We start from the raw sequence: 12,180 nt of genomic DNA on the forward strand, positions 1-12,180 counted from the left end.
CTATTATAATGACGGCGTTCCTATTGCTCTCCGTCTCTCTCTGCCCTTCTCTTCTGTTCCCCCATTTGTCTTTCTGTCCTTCTTGCTAAACAAAGGCTGGTGTGAGTGGGTATGATGCAATTGTGGCAGTGCTGAAAGTTCATAGTAAACAGAAATGCACAGAGTGAACATCCCCAAGGTAGGAATGGATGGATTAAAGATTTTGCTGTTTGGTAAACTGCAAACAAAGATATCATATTCAATGTTGCAGGCTATAAATGACAAACTCTTTGTGAGAATGGGAATAAGCTCCCAAGCTCAACAGTAAATCATAAGTCTTTTTCAATCAAATCTTGTCCAGATGGTGACTTACCTTGGTTCTGTGACACACAAGTCAAACAACATTATATAAGAGCAGTACAAAGAAATTGTTGCTGATATGACATTATCGCATGCATTGTAAACGGAAAAGGACAAAGAGGACTAACCTTCAGCTTATCAAAGCGTTCAGTGAGTGAGGACACCTGGTGCTCTCGGTGGCGCCCCACCAGCTTGCAGAGGGCACAAATGAGCTGGTCATCCACCAAGCAGTACATGTTGACCTTCTCATTCTCGTGCTCCAGGCAGGTCAGGCCGCGGATGTGGGTGTCTGGCACCGGCTCCACCAGGCGGTGGCTGGTGAACGGCTTCTTGTTAGGGTGCGTTGCGCGGAGGCAGCGGTCGCAGTATGACACCTCACACGTGACGCACGTCTTGACAGCCTCACGCGGCGGATCCTGCTCACAGAACTGGCAGCTGATGCGTGGATCCATTTTAGCAACAACAGCTGGGCTGTGGTTTGCGTTGGTGTGGTTGGTGTGATTGGTGTGGTTGGCGTGATTGGCGTGCGGGTGGGAGTGGCTGGAAGTGGCCGGGCTGCCGCGGGCGCTGCTTCCACTTGTGCCACCACCACCGCCGCCGCCAATCGTCCCAGCTATTGGACCGCTAATGGTGGCGGTGTAGGGCCGCTGCGGCTGCAGGCGCCGGCTCTCAGTGGGGGAATTGGGGCCGCTAAGGGAGGCCTTTTGAAAGCGGTCAATGATGTTCTGCAGCGTCACATTGCGCTTAAGGCCCTCCAGGCCGCGGTGATTCAGCGTGATGACGTAACGACAAGTGGGGCACTGAAAGGCCGATATGGACTCGAGGGGCTTGCTGGTGGAGCAGTGAGACACCAGGATGCGGTGGGCACAGTTAAAGCACAGGCTGTGGGCGCAGGGCAAGAGCAGGGGATCTTCAAACAACTCCAGGCAGATCGGGCAGGTCAGCTCAGACTCCAGTGTTTCCATCTTCAGTTGAACCAATCTAGAGGTGACATCAAAACCCACGGAAGCTGGCAGATCACCTGCATGAAGAAGAAAGATATATGCATGAGAATTTACTGCTACACATACGTAGGCCCCTAATTACAGTGGGAGCTTCAACTTTACTGCACTTTCGTTCCCTGGCTATCTTTTATTGAATGCAACAGAGGAAAGTGTAGGTAAATCATCAATTTGCCCATTCACCCATTTCTGATTTTAACTGAATCAGTCATGCAGAGCTGTATCAGAAGAAGAGGAACGACTTCACGACCAGGGAGGATACAGGTTAACTGAATAGTAGGGAAGAAGAACAAAGAAATGGAGCGAAGAGAACGCTAGAGAAAGAGAGCGACAGATGCTTAGCAGAGATGGACTCTTAACCTTACATTTTTTAACTTTTCATTCTTTCTCGTACATTTCATTGCCATCTCCCTTTGTCTATTTTTCATGGCTTCCTTGGTAAGATCAGCTTGGCTTATCAAGCAATAAACACTCCGAGGACATTTAAACCTTTAAACCATCATCCCAACAACAATTTCAAGTGGGGCAGTGAAAACGGGGCCTGAGCTATACACAAAGATTGATTTCAGATCCTCCGCATCTTTCTCCAAGCCCTCCAACTCTCAGCACTTGTAGCCTACATATCAAGCTGTCTCCCCTGGGTGGCCTTAAAACCACTGACATGAGAAATCACCAATAACCCCCACACTCACTGATTCAGTTGTATAGTAGCGCAGCTTGCAGTGGCTCCCCATCCTTTTAAAGAAACAAAGCAGGCACCGTGAAACTGCAGTATTAAACTGGGCGACCCCAGATAGCTGACAGTGACAATTTCATTAGTTTGAGGTTTGTTCCTGAAAGACTGCCATCGTCTCCCTCTGCGCCAGTCATTCAGGATGACTGGGTTTTACTGGTTATGACTAATCAAAAAGTTCACCTCCAGGACAAGGATTAAACTTCTGGGAGTGAGCTCTGACGCTTAGGTCATCGTGTACAGGACTATGAAAAACCTTGTAACTCAGAGGTAAAAAACTATCAAGAAAAGGGCAGCAGATACAAAGGAAACTAACATTTTTGAGATAGTCTAAAGACACAATTTCAAAGTAAGGAAGTGAAATGATACGAGTGTGCACAGTGGCTGCTTATCAGTAGGTTTATCCAGTTACCGTTCATTCAGCTTCCTGGTTTTCCAACACCGAAAATCAAGCACCTTTAAACACAGTCACAGTCTGCATTTCATTTTTGTTCAACATCCCAATATTTTTGGCCTGGCTGGTTCTTTGTCAATACAGACAAAAATAATTTGATGTCCCTAAAGATTAAAATGCTGAATTTTGTTTTGCATTTACGAGTTCACAAGGTGATGTCGTCAATTTGTTTCTATTGTCTGACCAATGGTCCAAAAGCTTGAGATTTTAAATTTACTCTCTCATATGATAAAGAAAAGCATCAGATCCTAACATTTCAGAAGCTAAAACAAGAAAATATTTGGCACTTCTGCTTGAAAAAACCTGCAATGATTAGTCAATTATCAAAATATTTGCCAATCAATTTTCTGTTGATTGACTAATCGATTAAACGCTGCAGCTTCACGAAAAACAAGTATATGACGGTAATCGGTTAAGTCTGACTCCAGACAAATAAATTCACAACTTTTGTCAAAACATGACGCTGAAGTGTGGCTTTGTCCTCTTATCGACTATGCAATTACCCATATTATGGTATATTGAGTTAGCTCTGCCATTCACAGCCTATTTCTAATAACTTTATTGTGCTGTGACACTTTCCTCACTTGGTAGGGTGAATTCAGATGCATAGAGAACTACACAACTTCCCATAATCCCTGAGACCAGCAAAGTACAAGCTGGAGACAGGACTATACAGAAACAGAGCTCAAAGGCTCAAACTCATTTGCACTAACAAAAGTCTCCTCCCTTCTGCTGCACCAAAAACCATGCCTCGACACTGAGCTGTGTTCAAAGCAAGTGTTTGAGCAGCAGCTAAGTGCTTGGAACGGCACTCAACTGAGGAAAGTAGTTATATGCATGCAGCGCCTTCTTTACAAAGTTCATTATCTGGAAAGGAAACAAATAACTTCTCACATCCAATCATGCAGATATTACGCTGATGGAAGGCATTGTGCTGGGTTTGTGAGGCCGTATATGAGGTATTTGTCTATGAGAAAGCTGCGCGCACATGTGCACATAATGTCCTCCTCCAATATTCACCTTGGCTGCTATTTATCAGATGCTTTATGTGGTTGTTATCGCACAGCCTGGCTGTAAAAGTGATAAAGAGAGATCAGAGGCGAGCAACCGCAGCATGAGCAAGCGCGAGGTTCTGCTTCACCACGCCAACAATGGGTCTAATTTATCTCCCCTGTATCACATAAACATCGAACAAAAAGTTTGGAAATTAGTGTTTGGTAGATTATTTCTTTGTTGTAACAATGCTTCTTGGCAACACATTTTATACCTTTGGAAAGCCTCTTTATTTACCTTTTAAACGGTGCCCCATTTGTAAGGATCATGCATTTTTGGGATGACCAGCACAGCTGAGTATATGGGTTGCGCCCATGAAAAATTTGCCAAATCTTATATCTTAAATACTCAGCTGTGCTGCTCATCCCAGAAATGCATGTTACTTAGAAATGGGGCACCATTTGAAAGGTAAATAAACAGGCTTTCCAACGGTATAACATTTATTGGCAAGAAGCATTGTTACAACAGAGAAATAATCTACCAAACACTAATTTCCAAACTTTTTGTTCGATGTTTAGTTGATAACCAGGGGCAGACGAATGGAAATAACCAAACCGGATTTGGGGGGAGGTGATGAGGGGAGGCAAAGACAACCTTCAAGACCTTTTGATGACAAGCAAGGCCACTGGCCCCTCTGCTTGTCGGCTCAAGGTACAGATATGACAAAATTCTCCTAACAAACCTCTAGGCTTTACACTTCACGTGATCATTAGTCCGTCATTTCTTTTGTTATTTTCATTCAACCTGCAGCCATTTTTCAGTTGATACTTCGTTTCTCACATAGAAAACATTCCAGTTAATTCAGCAAGACAAACTACTTTGATTTATAGTTACACATTTTAATTATTTTAACAACAATAATCTGTAAAATCAAATGAGTAAATGATGGTACAACTTTCAAAGTGAGTGCGACCAATATTTTTACCAAGAATGAAGTTCTATGTCACTGAGAGCAGCTTTAGGCTGAGCAACAGGTCAGCTCTGTGTGACTGCTGGGTCAGTGGAATACGTCAACAACAGGAAACAAGGCCCACATTCATTAAGACTCTCGGGATACACATTGACTCAAGATCATCAGGTCATCGTACCATGTGAAACTGACTCTGGAATCAGGTCAAACTGATGCAACAAAGTACTGAAACGATCACCAAGGAGAAACTTCAAGTCAATCAATTCTTTTGTTATTGCACTTCAATCACTTTCTACAAATCCTGCCTCTCTGTTCATAAGTGTTAGACAAGTAAAACAAAGGAAGTCACACAAATCCCTCGATTCCCATCTTACTCACAGAAATAAACCGTACATCATCACAGTAAATATGCTGTGGGATTGTACGCCTGTCAGCAGAATCACAACCAGAAAACAATCACCTATATAGACAGAGACCGACACAGAATACAAACCCTCAATTTATTAAGCTCATCTCATCAATAGAGTGGAGTGCATGACCCTCATCCTGGATGTGTACGCTGAATCAGTCTCCCTTTATTCCCGAGGACAGCGCCCAACAGCGCCGCTCATGCTGATGTTAATGTGACTGTGTTTAACGAAGCTCGGTGTTATAATTAACACCGAGCTTTAACACACCATCACCAGGCCCATTACACTTTAGCTGTGTCACTCTGGGGAGACAATGCCGGCTGAGCCACTTGGGGACTGAAACGCTAGCTTCATGGTGAAGGCGTTTCTTCTGCTGACAGGCTCGCACAGATACACACACACACACACACACACGCACAGAGCCACACATTTACAAGCTCAAACTCTCTCTGTCTCATTGTTTCTCTTACTCTGCCATTATTGTTAAGGTGAAGTGTCCCATCTGGAAGCAGAACAGCTTGAGCTGGTGCTTGAGGAAAAACACAGACACACACACGCACATCACAGGCATACACACACACACAGGCGCACACGCACGCACGCACACACACACACACACACACACACACACACACACACACACACACACACACACACACACACACACACACACACACACACACACACACACACACACACACACACACACACACACACACACACACACAGACAGACATAAAGCTGCGAGGCACTCACTCTGATCTATTGTTGTGCTGATTAATGTAGATTCTTAGGTCTCATTCAGAGCTTTTTCTTGTTGCAAAAACATGAAAAACAACAACTCCACATTAGTCTGTCTGAAGAGGCAGGGTTAGATAAATAATTTTCTTTAGCGCCCACATAACAGACGGTGAATTCTAATCGGCTCATGCTTTATACTTTTGCTTCTGACATCCTTTGAACAGATGCAAGTCCACATCCATACACAGACAGCCTTTTCAGACCAATGACTTTGATGACTTAGACAACAATGCATTCAAGTCGGACACCCCAAAAGCAGAACGCTGATTGTGGTTTGTCTCACGCTATAGGGTGCTTTATTTAAATAGTCAAAATGAGGACTTGTATGAGCTTAATGTAGTACAGCACAGATTACAATCATGCATCTGATGCCTGCTCAGGTCTTAAACAATCGAGCAGCTACCGTGCTACTGTGGAGGGCAACATTTTAAAGCCCATGACGGGTGCTGACAAACTGCTGCCCAATGCGAGTACCCAGTGTGACTGCATGTGTATCTAGTGTATGTGTGTGCAGAATTGTTTTTATGCTTCAATTAGATGCAATAAGTGCCACTTTATGATACATGACCTTGGAGAATGCCCCAAAATAAAAAACACTGATGTCACGGTTTGTAACATTTCGTAATCTTGCAAACGTCGACACGATAAAAGAGGCAGTTCGTTTAAAAGCAGTCACATGGTCCCCTGGGTGTATACTTGCAAGTGTATGAATTCACTTTGTTGACGCATGCATCAGCCTAGAGAAAAGGCATTTGTGGAACAAAGATGATTATCCTTGAATAAACAATCCACTTGTAAAAACTGAATTGCTCCCCCGTGAATTGTGGTGGCACAGCTGCAGAGCCAAAACGGGAGCACTTGATGATGTTGGGATGAAGGGGCTGGTTGAAACAAAGCACCACACCTAGACCCCTGAACCAAAGACACGAGGGCTCTCCCACTGAAGCAGTTATACTTCATTTGAAAGGAGCATTGTCAAGAGCACAAAAGCTCAGATTCTTGCATTCCTGTATAGTAATGTTGGTGACCTTATTTACACCTAAATTCTTTTTTTTCATCTGAAATCCATATTTTATGTACATTTTCATATGTCACTGTGTTCTAGGATTACATTTATTGAATATCCCCTTTTCTATACATGGGGATTTATATAATCTCAATCTAATCTACAGACGGACAACCGTTCACGTTCACATTCAGAACCCAACAGACAATTGTGAGTCAACAATTAATCCAACGTGCATGTGTTTGTGGACTGTGGCAGGAAGCCGGAGAACCCGGGAGAAGACCCACGCTGACACGGGGAGAACATGCAAACTCCACACAAAAGGGCCCAAGCCAGCCAGCGTTTACTGAAAACATTGAACTTCAAAGACACAAAGGACATGCTGATGTTCAACCAGAGCCAGATGTTAGAAATCTATCAAAGAGACTCGTTCCCTGGGTAGAAAGCAGAATAAAAGATCACTTCCAGGCGAGGCCATGCCTCAGTGCAAGGTGGATTATACAGTATGAACAACAAGGCGCATGTATGGACATCCATATGTGGATCCCTAACCTGAATAAACACATTGACACACACACACACACACACACACACACACACACACACACACACACACACACACACACACACACACACACACACACACACACACACACACACACACACACACACACACACACACACACACACACACACACACACACACACACACACACACACACACGTACTTTGAGTCCGTGGTCACTCCAGCATCAGTAGACCCATCAGTGGCAGCTGACTCAACCTCAACACTGTGAGACTCTACAGTGAATCACCGGTTTTCATTGTCAGATTGACAGTGAATGTACCACCCCTCATCTCATCCACCCCCCAGACCGCCACCCCATCCCTCCACCAGCACTCCCACTACTCTCTGTTCCATGAGTGTAACTGGGATCTATCCATCTCACTGGAGGCTGTCAATCATAGGCTTATCACTGTAAAGGAAGATGAGCAGTAAATCACACAGTTGAGGTTTAAAGGCCCCGGAGAGCAAGACGACAGTAAACAACAGCAGCAGGGGGTCGGCCGTTTTCCTTTCGCAGGGGATTTGGAAAACACACCCTCAGACATTGTCATGGTATACCTGAGGGATGTTAAAGCTGGAGGGGAAAAAACCCATTTGGATTGTCATTGTGGGAAAATGCTATCACTTCTCATCGGTTACAGTTTTTCTTGCTGCAATGTGCTTTTTGGTAGTGGGCGAAAAATAATTGAGACATTATTTAGGAAACAAATATTTTCAACAAGCCAAAGGTAGTGACTCATTGACTTCTTCTGCAAGAGATGGGAGAATTCAAATGAGTACAAAAGCTCCCAACAGATTACAGGACAAGTCAGAGCCCATTTATCAACACTTGTATTGTTCTGTAGAAAGCTGGGAAAGGGGAGTTTTGGCTTAGAAGCACACAAACTCCATTGATGTTTTTGATTACACAGGTCTGTAGAGTACCTTACTGATAAAATGGCTGGACATTTTGGGAAATACTTTTATCGATACGCCTTCCATGTCTGTACACTAAATATGAAGCAAGGGCCAGAGGACGGTTAGCTTAGCTTAGCATTAAGACTAAGAGCCCCTCTACAGCTCACTAATAAACACGTTATATCTTTTTGTTTCATTTTGTGATAAAAAAAATGGCACTGGTCACACGAGTAGGTTTTGTCTGGTCACAGTGGCAGCAACACCTAACTTGTAATTGTTACGGATAAAACAAAAGAGATGCTAATTAATGAGCTTTCATTTTATTTTTTCGTCTGATAGAGCCAGTCTAGATGTTTTACACTGTTTCCAGTCCTCATGCTAAGCTGAGTGAACCGGCTGCTGACTGTAACTTCACATTTACAGCAGACACCAGAGTGGTATCAATCTTCCCAAAAATTCTAATTATTCTTTTAAACAAAGAAACTTGCTAGCTTCACTTCACTGGTATTTCAACTGAATCTCTGTATTTTTTAAAAATACCAAAACATTATATTTTAACTGGCAAATCATAAAATGTTTGGGTTAAACTTTTCAACCCCAGTGTGCACTAGTACAATAGTTCGGGGTCTTCTGAAGGCCAGCAGCATTCGTGGGAGCCATCAGGTGATTCTCCAGTGGTTCAGGGCTGAACAAAGACAGATGCTATTCAACTGACAAGCCCATCTTGTAGTCTGTGACCTCAATCTGCTGTGGACCTGTTGTCATGCAGAGAGCATTCCACAAATAGCTCCAAACAGGCAAAAGAATAAAGATGCTGGTAACAAATTAAAGAATGTATCCGCCAGCTTGCTAACTTAAAACAGTAAAACAATACCAGGAGAGGGTTACTTCACAAATGTATTCCGATACAGTTACCTGGTATTCAGTAACCTAATCCAAGTATCACAATATTAAAATACCGTGACTTGATTACTTTCCCATGCTTTTGGATTACCTCGATACCAAATGTGCAAATAGAGACAAGAGAAAGGAAAATGCTGACATTTAGCCATTATTTTGTACATAAAGCAGAAAAGGGGAACAAAATCACAGCACAGTACAAGTTATGCATTCCAGATCTGAAAATACTGTTATCATCCAAAGTCTGATTTTAACTTGAAGCAGCAGTGTGCAAACCATCCTGCTTTGCAATAACTTGCACTGCAGTATGATTTTGTTTCCCCTTTATGTTTTACATACAAAATAATGGCAAAATGTCCCCGCAGTGAAATCATTTTTTTTTACCAACATGGGCCACATCACCCATTATCTCTACCTGTGTGTGACGGCTACCTTGATAAACTGCTGCAGAATGCATGCTTGTCCATCTTTGTCTGAGACTCGTGTCATGAAGGGTCGTATTGTGTGTACATGGTAGTATATTGTTCTAATTACATAACGCCATTACATGTAATCCATTACTTCCCAAGCCTAAACATTACTTATTAAAAAGCTGCCTGGAAGAAAAAAGAAAAAGCTTGAAAAGTTTACGTAGCAGGAAAATGCTCAAACATGGCCCGACATGATGGCGGCTTGATCTCTCTCTGCTTCTTTCTAAAACAAGGCGCTTTCATTCATTCGTTTATGAGGTAACAAAATACCATACCTGGAGTCAACACACGTCTCCCCACAGAGAATGGCTGGCCTGTTTGTGCGATGTTGGTAAAGCACAGACCCTCACACATTTTGGCGAGGCACAGGTACCAATCAAGGGTGCACACACTAACACGACTAAAGCAGCACTGCTGTATGAACACTTTCATTAGCGGCCGTGTTAGCAAACATAACTCTGAAGCTCTGAAACATGGCGTTTATCCTAATCACCTCAGCTGAGCATTTAAACCAGAAAGAAACGGGACATTGTTTGAGTGTATTCAGTGGAATTTAGTCACATTAGTGCATGGAATGCTTGCATTTTTGGGAGGGCAATCTACTTCAGCAATTGGGGTTAAATATATACCCACGAGTATAGGACACATGTCAGAACTGCTGAGTTTTGCCAGACACTAAGAGACTCCAGTTTAGTCACTGCTATGGTTTTGGAAAAAGGAAATGAGAGAACCTCAAGTTGACCAGAAGACACCAAACTGTACATATGATTATGTAAGTGGGATCAAGGAGCACATTTAACTTGTTGCGTTACATTTCTGTGCAATCTTTGAAAGAAGCCATGTGTCTCAATGCAGCCGCTGCATGGGATAAAAAAAGAACGCTTCAGCAAATGATAAACAGGCCAGGTTTTCCTTTGGCCATCCCCTTCAGTCTCGCCGTCTCCCTTCATCTTTTCCTCTCTTCTTCCTCTACTCTCACTCTTCTTACCGCCTCCACTTGCCCAATCTTTCCTCTCTCTCTCTGTCTTTTCCTGCCTCTCTCTCTCTCTCTCTCTCTCTGTCTTTTCCTGCCTTTCTCTCTCTCTCTCTCCGCAGCCTTCAGAGCGGTCTGGTTTCATCAAACATGTGATTCCTATTCATAGAATGTAAACAGTAATGCAGCCAAGCCGGTGTTTCCATTTCACATTCAGTACAGTTGAGCAGGCTAGTTTAAGCTTAACCCTCTCACTGCTACATAGGAGACAGCTCCTATTATGAAACCAATTTCAAAATAAATCTACAATGTTGCATTTTGACCCATCTCAAGGTACTATGTTGCTTAATTCTTATATCCTGTTTGTTTCATTGACTTAGGATTGGTCCGTTTAAGGACACATCTAACACGGCACTGCAAATTGATTCGACAAGTCATGTATTTTATGTATTTTGTTTCAAATGATTTAGTCTCAAGCTGCCTGAATGCGTCCTTATAAGGGAAACATTTCACATTTGAAATAAAGAATTTCAACAGAAGCCACATTTTCAATTGCATAGCAAGCTTCTGACAGTCGTCAAGGTCAGCCTGCTCTCTTCCACCACATCAGTGCAGTATTAAAAAGGCAGCAGGCAGAACTGTGACTCACTGTACAAGTTAGCTTTCCCTTTCCCTGGTTACCAGTGTTGGCTCTTGATGGGGAAAACATGGCTGGGACGAGTTATCTCAGTCCACCTTGCCGTGCCTCAGTGGATGGAAACTCCTGTTATTATGCAACACACAACGGCGCAAGAAAATTCTGCATGAATGATGTTGGCACAATAGGAAACTGGTGTGTTGGTCCAGTTATTGACATCTTGGATGTCATCCAAAGTAAGTTTTGGAACTAATAACATAGCAATGACATACTGATATTTCTTGTTTTTCCTGTATAAACTATTAAAGTGCATTAGTTGGTATATAAAATAAATATTGAACCATTTTTTTGTCATTTTACTCAATTTTTTTTATATTTTAACATGATTTTACATTTCACCCAACTTTGAGCGTGTGAGTTCGGAATAATGCGTTGGTGTCTATTATTACAGACACAAATGACTCCTCAGCGGTGTCACTGAAGGTGCAGCTGGGTGGGGGTCGTTGCACGCAGCCACATCCATTTTCACGGGCGCATGTGTTTTATATGCTTTTCACTGCTCATCACCAGTGCTGATGAGGGCTCTTTTGTGTGAAGGACATTTGCTGATGCAAGACACTCAAAATCAAATAAACAATCAGTTCTTGTCAAGCGCAAGGCCAAGCCAGACTTGCTAATTGGCTTAATACATTTATAGGCTACATGAAAGCAGAATGAAATGAGATTTTCACAGGGTTGTGACAGTGAGTAGAGCACACCTCCTCTCTTTCACCCTCCACTTAAGGCATCTGCCTGTTACAGCTTGGCAGCCAGTGGGTAATGAAGCTAATACTGTCAGACGGCGTCTCATCAGCTCTCCGAGGCTCTTTCGCTGCGGCGGGGAGCCTTATCAGGCCTCAACACAACACCGAGTAGCAACCATGCCCCGGCCTCACTTCACGCCGCTTCCATTATTCATGTGCATTTTGCCCAGGTGAGAACAAACCCGGGATCAGAAGTTGGCAGAACGGCTTATTCGATATTTAGAC

The 12,180-nt window shown here is 43.2% G+C and overlaps 1 protein-coding gene across 1 annotated transcript in view; it reads right to left on the reverse strand.

Moving 5' to 3' along the window:
- The window catches only part of mid2 (midline 2), a 103,505-nt gene that overhangs the window by 64,330 nt on the left and 26,995 nt on the right, over positions 1-12,180 (reverse strand). Inside the window, exons 3-4 of the mRNA XM_076103633.1 lie at positions 468-1,360; positions 353-359 (exon numbers count right to left, since the gene is read on the reverse strand). Coding sequence (XP_075959748.1) covers positions 353-359; positions 468-1,360 — 900 coding nt within the window. The remainder of the gene's footprint in view (positions 1-352; positions 360-467; positions 1,361-12,180) is intronic.

The sequence above is a fragment of the Anarhichas minor genome, unplaced genomic scaffold, assembly GCF_050575085.1.
Source record: "Anarhichas minor isolate MPS153535 unplaced genomic scaffold, ASM5057508v1 ptg000028l, whole genome shotgun sequence".
Taxonomy (NCBI): Eukaryota; Metazoa; Chordata; class Actinopteri; order Perciformes; family Anarhichadidae; genus Anarhichas; species Anarhichas minor.